The sequence below is a fragment of the Salmo salar genome, chromosome ssa05 (genome assembly GCF_905237065.1).
Source record: "Salmo salar chromosome ssa05, Ssal_v3.1, whole genome shotgun sequence".
NCBI classification, from domain to species: domain Eukaryota; kingdom Metazoa; phylum Chordata; class Actinopteri; order Salmoniformes; family Salmonidae; genus Salmo; species Salmo salar.
The window spans coordinates 62,776,882-62,791,825 of record NC_059446.1 but is presented as its reverse complement, the minus strand read 5'-3'; the positions used below and the strand labels follow the sequence as shown (position 1 = coordinate 62,791,825).

General features: G+C 45.2%; 2 protein-coding genes, 3 long non-coding RNA genes and 1 other non-coding gene across 6 annotated transcripts in view; 3 read left to right on the top strand and 3 right to left on the bottom strand.

Moving 5' to 3' along the window:
* Positions 1–1,032, bottom strand: part of LOC106605419 (protein O-linked-mannose beta-1,4-N-acetylglucosaminyltransferase 2) — a 28,161-nt gene extending 27,129 nt beyond the window's left edge. The window contains exon 1 of the mRNA XM_014201055.2: positions 753–1,032. The gene's annotated coding sequence lies outside the window, so the exon portion shown is untranslated. The remainder of the gene's footprint in view (positions 1–752) is intronic.
* A 2,942-nt stretch (positions 1,033–3,974) lies between these two features.
* Positions 3,975–4,047, bottom strand: trnat-ugu (transfer RNA threonine (anticodon UGU)). Its single transcript has one exon. It is a non-coding gene; the product is annotated as a tRNA-Thr (tRNA).
* Positions 4,048–6,166: 2,119 nt separating this feature from the next.
* LOC123743139 (uncharacterized) lies at positions 6,167–7,279 on the top strand. Its single transcript, XR_006769937.1, has 3 exons — positions 6,167–6,431; positions 7,077–7,094; positions 7,191–7,279. It is a non-coding gene; the product is annotated as an uncharacterized lncRNA (long non-coding RNA).
* Positions 7,280–7,283: 4 nt separating this feature from the next.
* On the top strand, positions 7,284–12,554 carry LOC123743043 (uncharacterized). Its single transcript, XM_045717738.1, has 15 exons — positions 7,284–7,655; positions 7,739–7,829; positions 7,930–8,097; positions 8,192–8,298; positions 8,388–8,471; positions 8,919–9,070; positions 9,189–9,640; positions 9,734–10,055; positions 10,230–10,688; positions 10,790–11,033; positions 11,112–11,324; positions 11,422–11,571; positions 11,616–11,722; positions 12,037–12,303; positions 12,405–12,554. The coding sequence occupies exons 1-15, from the start codon at positions 7,388–7,390 to the stop codon at positions 12,552–12,554; spliced, it is 3,234 nt and encodes a 1,077-aa protein (XP_045573694.1). The 5' UTR covers positions 7,284–7,387.
* Positions 12,555–13,481: 927 nt separating this feature from the next.
* On the bottom strand, positions 13,482–14,126 carry LOC106608476 (uncharacterized). Its single transcript, XR_001329523.2, has 2 exons — positions 13,734–14,126; positions 13,482–13,589 (listed from the first exon to the last, which is right to left on the bottom strand). It is a non-coding gene; the product is annotated as an uncharacterized lncRNA (long non-coding RNA).
* A 72-nt stretch (positions 14,127–14,198) lies between these two features.
* On the top strand, positions 14,199–14,807 carry LOC123743138 (uncharacterized). The gene is made up of 2 exons (XR_006769936.1): positions 14,199–14,556; positions 14,700–14,807. It is a non-coding gene; the product is annotated as an uncharacterized lncRNA (long non-coding RNA).
* Positions 14,808–14,944: the final 137 nt, after the last annotated feature.

The following is a 14,944-nucleotide window of genomic DNA, read 5'->3' as shown; positions in this document are numbered from 1 at the left end:
GATGTTTGTAGGATGTAGTCGTGTGTATGTGTTGTATTGTTTATAGGAGATCAAATAAAATCTCATAAAAATAAAGGTAGATTCAAAAACTATATGAAAACCTCAAGGTAATGCTCAGTCAACATGGATTTAGGTAATTCTTGAAAATCTAAGGGATTAATTACTTGGTGTGTGATTGTCCTAGTGTAGCTAAATCTCTCCAGGATGAATGATTTGAAGGAAAAACATTCAATCCCAGACAATACTACCTGACCAAACTGTGTTAGAAGTTACCATTTAAGTCATCCAGAATTGAGATGAACACAGATAACCCTTGTAAAGACAGATGAGTGTTTACTACTTCAGTCTTGTTTAGGCCTAGACAAAACTGTGTTCATGAACAATCGCGATTGATAACAATGTCGTGGTTCAGATTACCATAGTTATGATTGAACACGTATAGCCTAGCATTGTAGGAATAAGCTTGATTGATATTCATAAAGACTCCATGGTCTACTTAGACACAACAGGTCATGTTCATATTTGAAGCCATGACGTAATTTGTCAAGGCAAACTGTTAACGTTACATTCTTGCGTTAAAATAGTGTCATGCCCATGAGCAGAATGCATTGATACAGTAGCGTCAAGATCATTTGCCAAGAGTCACAGTGCTTTTGGATTCGAAACTTTGTCCTGAAACTAAAAGTTTTCAAACAAACACCACATTGAACACATGACATGCCCCAATAATAAAACGTCTTTATTATTCTTACCGGGGAGTTTCGATAAAACGGAAAGGTATTTTCTTCACTGCAGCTGAAATGTTTCAGCTAAGGCAGCATTACTAGCTCCAGAGCATACTCTCCGCAGAAACGTTCCAGAAGATTGACGTGATAGAATGAACCTCCTTAACGATATGCCTCAATGTAGGTGCAACTGTACGAAATACCAACGCATTCATTCAAGTTTAAAGTTGGACAGTATTTTTTTTAAAATGTTAGCTGTCAAAAGGGCGATTTCGATTCGACTTGCTATCCTGTCTCCACCCACTGCAATGTCAAATCCCATATCCAAACCTCGCGAGATGTTATCGGCGCTTTCTCCACACTCCCTGATGATGTGACCATAGAGATAACATAAGAGGATATAAAATGAGGTCCCAGAATTTGTACGATTTGATTGTATAATTTATGGCGAAAAAAGTATGTCAAATGAATCCTTCTCATTTGTATTATGTTTATCTTGCATAGACCACTAGTTAAAAAACAAACCCATTTAAACTGGTTACTACTCTTGCCCAGAAACGAGAATATGCATATTATTAGTAGATTTGGATTGAAAACACTCTAAAGTTTCTAAAACTGTTTGAATGGTGTCTGTGAGTATACCAGAACTCATATGGCAGGTACAAACCTGAGAAGATTCCAAGCAGGAAGTGGCCTGTCTGACAATTTGTAGTCCTTCTGTTGCATCTCTATCGAAATTACAGTATCTGTGCTGTACGTGACACTTTCTAAGGCTTCCATTGGCTCGCTAAAGCCTTCAGAAACCGGATTGACGCTTCTCGTGTCTCTGGGCGAATAACAGTAGCAGAGATTGTCAGTGGACTGCCTGGTGACAGAGAGACTGGAGATGCGCATTCACGAGACCTCGCCATTTTTTTCTTTCCCTCTTTGAATGAATACAACGTTGTCCGGTTGGAATATTATCGCTATTTTACGAGAAAAATAGCATAAAAATTGATTTTAAACAGCGTTTCACATGCCTCTAAGTACGGTAAAGGAACATTTAAAAAAAAATTGTCACGAAATGCGCTCGCGCGTTACCCTTTGGATAGTGACCTGAACGCACGAACAAAACGGTGGTATTTGGATATAACTATGGATTATTTGGAACCAAAACAACATTTGTTGTTGAAGTAGAAGCCCTGGGAGTGCATTCTGACAAAGAACAGCAAAGGTAATCCAATTTTTCTAATAGTAATTCTGAGTTTAGTGAGGCCCCAAAGTTGGCGGGTGTCTGAATAGCTAGCCTGTGATGGCTGAGCTATGTACTCAGAATATTGCAAAATGTGCTTTCGCCGAAAAGCTATTTTAAAATCTGGCATAGCGATTGTATAAAGGAGTTCTGTATCTATAATTCTTAAAATAATTATGTATTTTGTCAACGTTTATGATGAGTAATTTAGCAAATTCACCGGAAGTTTGTGGTGGGTATGCTAGTTCTGAACATCACATGCTAATGTAAAAAGCTGTTTTTTGATATAAATATGAACTTGATTTAACAAAACATGCATGTATTGTGTAACATAATGTCCTAGGAGTGTCGGCGTTCGGGCGCTTTCTCCACACTCCCTGATGATGTGACCATAATGATAACATAAGAGGATATAAAATGAGGTCCCAGAATTTGTTCAACAATTTGATTGTAAGATTTACGGCGACAAAAGTATGACAAATGAATCCTTCTCTTTTGTATTATGTTTATCTTGCATAGACCACTAGTTACAATTCACTCACGTGCAAACTACTTTGTTATTCAGGACAAGCTATATACACATATAACAAACTGCATGTAAAATGTTTATATAAGAAAACATTTGCACATACTGCATTTCTCCACTCTCCTCACAACTCCATATTACCTTTGGCATTTCATTAATCACAGCTTGCACCCTTCTGACTGGTGGTTAGGGGACATTACTTTTGCATTAATCATGCTCAATCTCTAAATAAATGGAATCTATGGATTTCACATGACTGGGAATACAGACATGCATCTGTTGGTCACAGATAACTTAGAAAAAAATAAAAGAGCACACTTTTCCAGTGTGCCAGTGGCCATCAAAGGTGAGCATTTGCCCAATGAAGTTGGTTACAATGCCGAACTGCAGTCAGGTCAAGACCCTGGTGAGGATGATGAGCACGCAGATGAGCTTCCCTGAGACGGTTTCTGACAGTTTATGTAGAAATTCTTTGGATCTGCAAACCCACATTTTCATCAGCTGTCCGGGTGGCTGATCTCAGACGATCCCACAGGTGAAGAAGCCGGATGTGGAGGTCCTGGGCTGGCGTGGTTACACGTGGTCTGCGTTTGTGAGGCCGGTTGGACGTACTAACGAGGGGAGAGTGAAACAAATGCTCAAGTAGGACTGCTTTCCTACGGCCATATACCATAATACATTGATCTCTGCCAGAAAAAGATCAATGAAAATAAAATGCAGAAACAAAACAAATCTGTAGTGGTGACATGATCAAATACAACGACATCCACAGATTCCACACATTCATCTCATATGTCAACATTGATTGCATTGGTCTCTCAAGCGAGGCCCTTCCCCCGGGGACAAAGCTCCACACACGCCCCACCCCGGCTCCCGATCCAGGCATTGAAGATGTTAATAAAATATCTGTTTGTTATCTGCCCACAGGTGGCACAGTAGGCTACTCTGGCGAATTTCAATGATGTCCTGTCTGTCCATCAAATTGTGCGGCGTTGAATGATCATTGAGAAGCAAAATAACAGTTGTATGTTGTTAATACGCACATTGTTTTACTCCAATGCAATGTGTAGACAAGACTGCACGTTAGGCTACACAGGTTGTCACGTAGGCAGTGTAGTGCTGCTGGAGCACACGTCAGCCAGGGCAAAACATATGACCCCTCAAGGAAGGCCCCAGCGTGATCTGAACTCACAACCCCCTGGTTTACAAGAACATCGCGCTAACCATTGAGCTATGGAGCCATGACTGAAGCCATAAAACCCAGTAACTCGCCACAAAAATTCTCTTCTGGATGTTCTTCTGGGTGTTGGTGTTAAATGGTAACATGTTAACCTGATAGATGTCATTTCTGTGCTGGCTGTTCTGTTGACACGAGACATAAGCTACTACAACAACAACATAATTCTTCACAAGGTATGTATACATTGGGAGCAGAATTGAACACACATCGGGATTGTACTGACCTGGATTAAAACATGTGACCCTTTAGTCAAGGCCCCAGCGAGAATTGAACTCGCGACCCCTGGTTTACAAGACCAGTGCTCTAACCACTGAGCTATGGAGCCTTACCTACTCACACCTTGAGACAACAGGTCATTTACATATCACAACTGGCTCTTGCCAATTCACAGACAGAAGGCCACACCTCATGCCACTCACTCCACCACACAGCTGCTAGGGCAGTCTGGCCCAACCAGCTAAACAGGCTGTTAGCATATGAAGCAAAGTCAACTACTCTAGGCTTGAGTGTCTGCTGGTTTTTAGTCTTCCTGTTACATCGTGATCTACATGAGATTTAGACCAGAGAAACACAATACACATTTTTACATGCCAATTGGACCTGCAATAAAACACACACACACACACACACACATCTGTGGCACTGCCAGGACTTGCCACTAGAAGGCAGCAACATACCATCAAATGCATTAACATTGACAGAAAACAGCCTACAACTGATCACTGCAATTTTATTGTCTGTTGCTGCGCTCTAGTGGCGAGTCCTAGCAGTGCCACAGAGAGTGTTTATTAGTCACATGCGCAGGGTTGCAGATGTAAATGCAGGGTACAGTGAATATCTTAAGCTACTACAGTACAGGTCAAAGGGAACTGAATCATACAATAGTAACATAATAATAATGACATATTTACAACTAACATGATAAATGTCCATTGGGTGGGGGGCACTATCTGGCAGCACTTCTACCCAAGATCTGCAGGGCAGCGGGAACAACTACATACACAAATCACAGCATCAGGACCACGACAGTCCAGAAACTGGTCAATGCTGGTTTAGATGCGACGGAGATTATGTCAGTGAGTGGGCGTCGGTACAGAACAAAAAGAGTGGGTCGCGTCCATAGATACAGAACAAAAAGAACGAATGACTGGGTCGCGTCTCTAGCAACCCTAGATTTGTGTCGGGACTATATCTTGTGGAAGGATGAAATAGTACGAATAAATTAATCAAAATAACATTTATAATGAAAATATGTCTAACATTATTTGAATATGTTTGTAACCCGTTGTATAAAAGTGATAATGTCCTCGAAGCCAGTGTTCGGCAGATATATTGGGACGGTTTGCCGGCCCGAGTCGAACACCCATGCCAATATATCCTCCAATCACTGGCTTCTCGGGCATTATCACTTAAATGTCCTACACAGTTTTCGTGTAATTTTATGATTTCATGTCTATTGGCTGTTTAGTGATGAACAAAACTGGAAATTGCTTCTCTGATGTTTTCAAGTAGCATCCCTGAGATGACTAATACAATAAATTATGGACAGTGTAGCTCACACATGCATAATCTATGAGAATTACTGCCTTACCTCAATTAGCCACAAAATCCCTAGTTTGAAAGCGACTGTTTTCTGGAAGCTGTGCCATTCCATTTTCCCTAGATTTTCCCCCCACGTGGGCCAGCCCCCTATCAATTCGTGTTCCAGTCAATGAGTTCAGCCCCTCGCTACTTGAGTGACAGCTAGCAAGAATCAGAGAAGAGCGAGAGAGACCGCAATGACGTGGTGCACACATGTGATGTAGTACGCAATTGTCGGGGACAACTTTTGGCTCATGAGCGCTACTTTCAGAACTACTGGCTAAAAACTAATCAAAGTACCGGAAAATCCCTTTAAACTACATGTACAGTAGCACCAAATGTTCCAATACAATAACATTCTAAATGTTGATACTGTCGGTGCTTTTTAAAATATTAAATCTCAATCTAGGTTGCCAAACTCACACAGAAACAAGCCTGGGCAGGATAACGAATAGCTTTAACACGGGAATAGTGTAAAACACAAAAACAAGTTGAATTTTACATCTAATGAAGGAATGAATGAGTCATGGGGGTTCTGGTCCTCAAGGAGGGAGCAGTCGTTTTCCCCCGTGTTGTCACAATTAACTGTCACAAATGTATTAACTCACGGCCTGTTTGCAATTATATGGTGTGGTTTAGTATGGGTATATATATATATATATATATATATATATAAGTGATTTACTGTCTACATTGGTCTGGGTTTAGTTCTGCTGTCCTGATGCACTTACCCAACATGACCACTAGAGGGTACCAAACATCCACAGGAGTGCCCGCTTTCTCCACCACACACTGAATACAGAAAACACAATGTTTTAGGTCTGAAAAATACAATTCTACCCCCCAGGGGGAGAAAAGTTGGAAACGCTTCCGGTTATGCGTGTCATCCTTGCGCTATTTGAAGGGCATTCTTCTCTGTTCCAAATGTTCTTAATTTTTCCAAATGTCTCCTCCAGTCAGAGCTTCAGCTTGTTTTAAATATGAGAAAGAGAGCAAAATCCACCAATGGAAGCCTAGCTTGTTCCAAATGTTTTTACCCAATCATCGTCCTACAAAGTTCTAGTAACGTCAACACATCACAAAAATCTTCATCTGGCAGCCATTGATTGATCATACCGAGTATCTGAGGTAATTTTACTTAATTTGCAGCCAAGTTAACATCAACGACTATAAATGTGGTGAAATATGACTATAACACGTGTAGCCAACCGATTTTTTTTTACTACAAGGGCTATCCGAACTGTGTAATTTAACAACGTCTGTAGATCGCTAGCTACTGTATCTATAGTATAGTGTGCTGAATGTTGCGCACAGACATTGATGATACCTGGTGAATATATGAGGGGATTGTGTGCTTAGTTGGCAAAGAAATAAAAATAATCGTCGAGTAAGTGTGGTGAAATATGACAACAAGTTTAGCCAATCGAATTGTTTGACTACAGGGGCTACCCGAACTGTGTAATTTAACAACGTCTGTAGATCGCTAGCTACTGTAAACAAGGTTTACAAAGCTCACAAACCTGTAAAATCGTAGCTAACATTTATATCAACTCAAAGTTGGAATTCTATACTATTTAATTGTCTATTTCCCTTCGTTTTTTCATGGCATGCGTTTGAAGTGTATGCAGTTGAATGCATTGTATGATATGTGTCTTTCTATGAATTTAACTCAACTGAATTTAAATGCATATGAGTGAATAATCAACCTAACCCTAAGCCGGCACCCCCCAAACCATACCACTGATATCATCCTATGCCCTGTCCTCCTCCTAGGAGACCTATCAAGCAAACGTAAGTTCCTTTATATGTATCTAATACAGTTATGCTGTCACTTGTCACTGCACTCATCAGTCATGATAATTGTTTTGTTTTTTCTTGCATCCTAAGATGGAAACTCCAAAGTTCCGGTTCACGCCCTCACAGGAGTTGGTCCTCAAGGCCACACCTCAGGCAGTGAAGGTGGCCGCTGACGGCCCCCTGCTTCGGGTGCTCAGGGCCCTCCTGTGAGGGCTAAGAAGTGGGAGGAAGTGGAGGCAGAGGCTCGAGCCCGCGTCATCTCCGAGGGAGGTGACCCCGGTGCAGAGATGGTCGTCCTGAGCCGGTGCACGGTTCAGTTCGGCAAGTACCGGGGTCAGACCTTCAAGTGGATGATGGAGAACGACGTGGGCTACATGGTGCACGTGGTAACAGTGCATCAGAAGGAGAGGGCGCGAGAGCGCAGTGTTTCCCAGCATCCCCTGATGGCCAACAAGGACGCCTTGACTCGCTACTCGTGCGCCTATCCGGCCTTCGATGAGATGGTCAGGTTCAACCGGGCGCACGAGGAAGCTAAAGTCCTGTCCTCCCAGCCAGGTGAGTTTGTTTAATTCTCCTCATTTTATGTAAGATGTAACTCTGTTGCTCTGACAGTTAATTGGTTCCCGTGCTGATTTCAGGCCAGGAGGGCAAGGCCCTTGTTGGCATCGGGAAGTACAAGTGGGACACGCTGCAGGACCTGTATGAGGCTACGGGTGCGGACAGGATAAAGTAAGGGGCGCGTGTCTTTTGTGTTTTCTATGTTCATCTCTTTATTTTTTATGCAACATTTTACATCTGAAACGTTCCCTCTGCTTTGTCTCACACACAGATATGTCAGGAGCATGAGGACGCAGACACCCCGTTATCCTGGGAGTGCGATGGCCGCCTTGATTAGCTACATCCAACGCAGAGACCAGGAGGGGGTAGCTGCTGTGGCCAGGCCCGCCGCAGCCAGCACCAGCCCCACCAGCACCACCCGGCCCAAGAGTGCGGCTACGTAAGTGTTACATATCATCTTAAAGGAAAATATAACTCTACTTGTTGCACACAGTTGGAAATGATGACATATTTGCTATGTTTTGTTTTCAAAGGCATCTTGGTCCTGCGATCTCTGCGTTCCTTTCAAGGCGCACTCTCGCCCCTGGTGAACTGCAGGCGAAGATGAAGAAACTTATTGCTTCTCAGCCTGCAGTTCAAGGTGAGTGTGAAGTTACACATGTAAGATAAATATGAACTTTTTGGATAAGCTGTGTAGCTCACAATCCTTTCTCTCTCTACGTGATATAGGGGTGTCTTTCCCTCGACCAGCACTGCCATCGACCGATCTATCGGACGCAGAGCTGGTCAAAGCAGCTGCTGACATAGACACATGTATGTTTTTACGCCACTATTAATTGACATAGGATATTCTGATACGTTTTGATAAGTATTCAGTTGAAGTTTGCCGACATATTAGTGTTTTAAATATTTTTTCCTATCATCAGCCCAAGGAAATGTATTGGTAAGAGTCATCTGGGTTTAGAGGAGAGTCACTGCATGTATGCACTATTTAATATCTTACCTTGTCATTGTAGCTGTCATCCTGCATGTAGCTGTCATTCTGTATGTCACTTAATCATGACTTCTCTTTCTCTTTTCCATTTTAATCACTAATTTCATTTCAGTTTTACACTCAAACTTGACCAACACTCATTTAATATTTTAACTGAATCACTGTTATCTACATTTGTAATATGTCTGTCAATTCATGCTTGCATTTATTTTATTTATTCATTCATTCATTCATTTAACCAATTTATTTCTGTGTCACTGCAAAAGCCGTAGCCCCACAGGTCCCCCGATCGCTCCCTCGGCCTCTGCCTCTAACTTCACAGGTCCCGGTCCATGCCCCGGTCCATGCCCAGAGCGAAGAGGAGGATTTGCCCCGGCAGTCCTTCCTGCCTCCAAGGCCCTCCTCAAAAAGTGCTGAGGTAAATTCATCAACTGTAATTACTCCACATTGTTAAGATATTAAACACTATGCCAAATTGGACACCAATTTGATTACCATCCCTTCTCCCCGCCCCATCACTCTCTCCTCTCACTCAGCTGCTGCTCCCAGAGAGTTGGCGTTCATCTCTCACCAAGGAGCAGCAGCGGTGGATCGGCCACACGCTGTTCACCAGGAACAGTTTTGGGAGGTCGACACTCGCCACCGACCTGGTCACGTGGTGGACGCCTCCCCAACCGCGGCCGATCTACAATCAGCCACCCGCATCCCCTGACCCCTTCTTCGCATGTCAGCTGTTCCTTTGGATGCCCGTACGTATATGGGCATACAAGCTGGCATGTCCCCAGTCTGGGTGCAGAGGCACACTCTGCAAGGCTGGGCTCTACAAGACCATCCGGAGGGTCTTGGACATCGACCGCTGGTATCTCATGGCCACTGAGTACCTGGAATGCGGTCGGTGTAAGAAGAAGGTCGCGGGGTGGTCACGGGACCTTGTCAGTCAGCTGGACGCTCGGCATCGCTGCCAGTTTCCAGCAATATTGACATACAAGTAAGTTCACAAGATTTTGTTAGTTAGTAATAAAGTAAAATGAATGCATGTCATTCATATGCTTTATATCTCTCTCTCTCTCTCTCTCTCTAGGCTGTCCTGTGACCTGCGGGTTGTGAGGATGCTGAGGTCGCGCACTTTGGGGAACAGTGCGTCACAGACCTACAGCAAGCTGTGTGAAAGTCACAGCGAGTCGTGGATGCGGAGTTGTATACGGTACCTCGGGGAGTGCGAGCAGTTTCTGGCCTTGAGCACTGGGCGGCAGTTCACTTATCCACCGGAGATGCCCCCGGTGCCCTCACCCGTCTGGCTGCTGACAGTCTACAGCCATGACGTGCTGTCGCGGCTGGACGAGGTGAAGGCCAGGGTCACCTCCATCTTTGGGTCCATCTTAAAGATGGACTCTACAAAGAAGGTGAGTTTTCACTTAGAAATGTAAAGATAAGTCATGTCTGATTTTGTGTGTGTGTGTGTGTGTGTGTGTGTGTGTGTGTATGTATATATATATATATATATTAATTAATTAATTAATTAATTAATTAATTAAAATAACGTCTTGACCTTTCTGTCTTTGTGTGTCTGTCTCCAGGTGACTAAAAAGCTTGCGGGTACCGCTGCAGACACGGCCGCCTGGGTTACCAACGTTGGTAACGAGCATGGGCAGGTCCTCGTCAGTGTCCTCACTGCTGGTGAGGGCGAGGGCCTGCTCCCCATGGCGGCTGGTCTCATGGAGCGGTACCGGCTCGCCGGGTGGCGCCCCCAGCTCATGTACGTGGACCGAGACTGCTGCTCCAGCTTCGGCGGATCAAAGACAGCTGCCATGTTCAATGAGTGGGACCGGCTGGTGGTTCGGCTGGACATCTGGCACCTGATGCGGCGGTTCGCGTCAGGTGTCACCACTGAGAGCCACCAGCTCTACGGTCCCTTCATGCGGCAGCTGTCAGTCTGCATCTTTGAGTGGGATGCAGGCGATGTCCGCAGACTGCTGGAGGCCAAGAGGTCTGAGCTGGAGGGGAAGCACGGGATGGTCGGCCTCACCGAGGCGGAGGTTTCGAGGAAGATCGGCAGGAAGGAGATGGCGCTTCACTGTCGGGCGTCGTGACGCGTGGGGCTGCGGCGACTGAAGTCCTTCTCCTTGACCTCCTCGAGACCTTCAACGGCGAGAAGGGGGTCGATACCCTGGGCATCCCGTTGCTGGACTCAATCCGCATCCAGGAAATCTGGAATGAGCAGAGGCGCCACCTCCACTGCATACAGGACCCACCCGGTGTACAGCTGTACACCGAGACTGGCAAAATCACCAAGGGCAGCGTGATTTTGCCGGTTTATCGCTGCGCACGGGGCTCCACATCCTTGGAGTCATTCCACCTCCACCTCAACCGGTTCATCCCAGGTAATTGTCATTGTGGAGCTTAATGTTTAATGTTAACAGCAACAGCTCTCCCACCCTAATCATGTATTGTTCTCTCAGGTACCAGGGCAAATGCAATGCATTTCCAGGCATTCCTGTTGGATGGACTGGTGAGGTGGAACGAGGACCGTGCGCAGACAGCAGTTGAGGGAAAGAACAGGCAGCCCCTGCTCTCCTACAGTGGCCACCTGCAGCACATCCTTAACCTTAGCAGCCAAAGGGTGCTTGGCAAGGAACAGGTTAAGGACTACTCCAAGCCTAGCAAGTACACGGGTAAGTCGAGTAAGAGAATGAACATTTACATCCCATTAACACTTCCCTACTCTGCTTTTGCCTGATTTTTTTTTAAATATATTTTTTGCTTTAATAGGGGAACTCCTCGGAGTGGAGTACCTGTACTCGCAGACTGGCAGAGTGCTGCAGGATGTCAGTGTGGACCCTGACTTTCCGGAAGAGGCAGCCGCCGTCGAGCTGCTCGACGAGGAGGACGAGGGGCTTTCAGGAGGATGTGGACCCGACGGTCCACATCCCTCATGTCACTCCCATGATCGCCCCGTCCTCCAGCTCAGCGGCACCTCTGTCAGGGGAACCCGCTGACGCACCCAGGTCTGGGCCATCCAGTCCCACCGCCCCTGAAGACGGAAGCTCTCCTGAGGCCCCTGATCAACACGGTTCTCCTCACCCTGAACACTCCTCTGATTCAGAGGTAATTATAATTGACCTTTTCTGGTGTTGAGAACAAAAATACATGCTATTGCAACCTCTTTGAAATGTGGAATTGAGACCTAAACTCCATTAATACTCACAGTAATCATTCAGTAAACAAACAGGGTTATTAATTTTTTTTAAACCTAGTTTAATTTCAAAATAATCCGTCAGTGTGATTTATCAGTTACACAATGTAAAATAACATCTATTTCCTTTGTAGAAACATCTTATGTGTGACATCGTCCTCATCGATTCTTTCATGTCTCTTTATCTTCAGGGGGAGACTCAAGGCCCTGATGCAATGCCGGGGTACCAGCATGTCCGCAGGCTTGCCAGGGCCTTGGTGGAGGTGAGGAGCCGTCAGGGGCTGTCGGACCGCAGGGTAGACGGTCTGGTGGCGCTGTGGCTGGCGCTGCCAGACTTTGACAAGCAACGTTTGATCTACCCTGCCCGGCACCAGGAGAGGATCGTTCAGGGGCGGTTCAAGGCATCGAAGGGGAAGTCGTCCATTATCCTAGGAAAAGACTCTCTCCAACGGTATGTTGTTAGTGTTCATGTCCTCCACCTTACTATTATATTGCCTGCCTTTACATTAAGGTTCATCATTTTTCAATGTTCTCTAATTATTTATCTCCTCTGTTTCAGTTGCCTTCTCGGACTCAACTCGGGCCCTGCCAATTGGCCAGGCACCAGCCGTTTGGTGGAGGCAATTTGCAGTCAGCTCTGCCAAATCCATCCCAGCGCCACGCAGTCTGCCGGCGTCCAAAAGAGCAGGTGGGCGCTCATTCTGGCTGACTACGTGGCCATCCGGGGAGGCAGTGCTGAACAGCCCGAGGTTGATGGCCCAGACCAACATTCAGCTCTTTGAGCTGAATCAAAGGACCATCAGTCAGTGGTAAGACATTAACTTATGGAAGACTTGTTACATAAAGCCATGTGACTAATGACAATCTGAGTGACAGCTTGCGTTTGTTTTCTCTACCTGTTTCAGGTACTCTCGGCGTCAGAAGGAGAGGGAGAGGATGGTGCTGCAGCAGGGATTGGGGCTCGCTGTTGCCCCCAGCGTCACCGCCCAGCCCCTCCCTGAAGCCAAGCCCCTCCACTACCAGCGGGAGGGGAATCCAGGCACCCTTCCCTTTCCCTACGCCGCCCCGGTCCCACGCCAGACCACCCAGCAAGGACAGCCCGCCCAAGCGCCCATTCAGCCAGCCCACCTGGAGCAACAACCCCCCGCACTTCCGGCCCCTCCCAAGCCCAAGGACAACATACGGGCCGCTCTTCACCTCCTCCAGTGCCAAGGACAACGGCTTGGAGGAGGAAGAGGATGGCGGACGACACAGAGGCGTGGCGGCCGGGAAGAGAAGGCAACGTGAGCATTACGTCTGCGCCAAATGCGGGTTGCCGAAGCGGCGGGAGACGGGCCACAGCCGCCCGGCGGCGTAGCGTTCTGCTCTGTGACTGCGGGGGTAAGACCGTGGCCCAGTGGCTGGCGGAAATGAAGGACGCTAAAGGGAGAGGTGAAGGACACTGAGCCACTGGCTGGGTGGTTGGACGTTTTTTTGTAAATAGTTCACTGTTCCCCTCTACCTGGACCGAGACCTTGAGCGCGGTGTAGAGGCTTGTGTGTTATGATGACCCTCAGAACTGCCTGTAGTCTATAAGACTACTGGTAGGGTCACCCATGGTAGGCAGTTATGAGGCGAGACACCAGACTAACATCGGTCCGTTCCCAAGCAAAATGCATGTTTTAATTAGCACATTAACATTTTATTTACATAGTTCAATTAAAGGACTGTATAGCAAAGACAGACAGACAGGATAGTGATGAACCTGTAAAAAAACTAGGATAGACATTAAAATATACAAATCAAACATGATTTATCAATACATTTTCAAGTGAAAACTCAACTTTTTGGTAGAGCTAAGCTAATGTTCTTTTTCTACAGCAGTAGCTATAACACATGAATAGCTTACCTTTTGCTAGTATAGACATTTCTGTCCACAGGTCGGGCCAAGATGCACTAGCGCCAATGTTATACATACACATGACTGTTAAAAGAAATAGATAGAGCCTGTATGAATGCACACACAATATAATATATATATATATACTGTAACATTACATTAATTACTGTGTGTTATTCGATTTGTAAAGATTGCTGACATTTGTTCATTGGATTTAAATTGCAATAATAATTGTCTTTCATTAAAACTCCAAGACTGGGCCTCTGTGTCTATTGTCATCACTGTTTAGACCTGGTGCACATGGCTACTTAATATGCATTGTTGACACACACAGCAGCTGCCAAACTCCTCCTCTCACCCAGCAAAACCCCCCCGTTTCCCTCCTCCTTGGACAGAGAAGAATGGGCAATATCTTAAGAGCGAAGATATTGCCCATTCTTCTCTGTCCAAGGAGGAGGGAAACGGGGGTTTTGCTGGGTGAGAGGAGGAGTTTGGCAGCTGCTGTGTGTGTCAACAATGCATATTAAGTAGCCATGTGCACCAGGTCTAAACAGTGATGACAATAGACACAGAGGCCCAGTCTTGGAGTTTTAATGAAAGACAATTATTATTGCAATTTAAATCCAATGAACAAATGTCAGCAATCTTTACAAATCGAATAACACACAGTAATTAATGTAATGTTACAGTATATATATATATATATTATATTGTGTGTGTGTGCATTCATACAGGCTCTATCTATTTCTTTTAACAGTCATGTGTATGTATAACATTGGCGCTAGTGCATCTTGGCCCGACCTGTGGACAGAAATGTCTATACTAGCAAAAGGTAAGCTATTCATGTGTTATAGCTACTGCTGTAGAAAAAGAACATTAGCTTAGCTCTACCAAAAAGTTGAGTTTTCACTTGAAAATGTATTGATAAATCATGTTTGATTTGTATATTTTAATGTCTATCCTAGTTTTTTACAGGTTCATCACTATCCTGTCTGTCTGTCTTTGCTATACAGTCCTTTAATTGAACTATGTAAATAAAATGTTAATGTGCTAATTAAAACATGCATTTTGCTTGGGAACGGACCGATGTTAGTCTGGTGTCTCGCCTCATAACTGCCTACCATGGTGACCCTACCAGTAGTCTTATAGACTACAGGCAGTTCTGAGGGTCATCATAACACACAAGCCTCTACACCGCGCTCAAGGTCTCGGTCCAGGTA

Coding starts and splice junctions, on each gene's coding strand:
- LOC123743043 (XM_045717738.1), top strand. CDS start 7,388: ATGGTCGTCCTGAGCCGGTGCACGGTTCAGTTCGGCAAGTACCGGGGT. Junction 7,656..7,738: donor AGTCCTGTCCTCCCAGCCAG/GTGAGTTTGTTT, acceptor TGCTGATTTCAG/GCCAGGAGGGCAAGGCCCTT. Junction 11,723..12,036: donor TGAGGCCCCTGATCAACACG/GTTCTCCTCACC, acceptor CTTTATCTTCAG/GGGGAGACTCAAGGCCCTGA.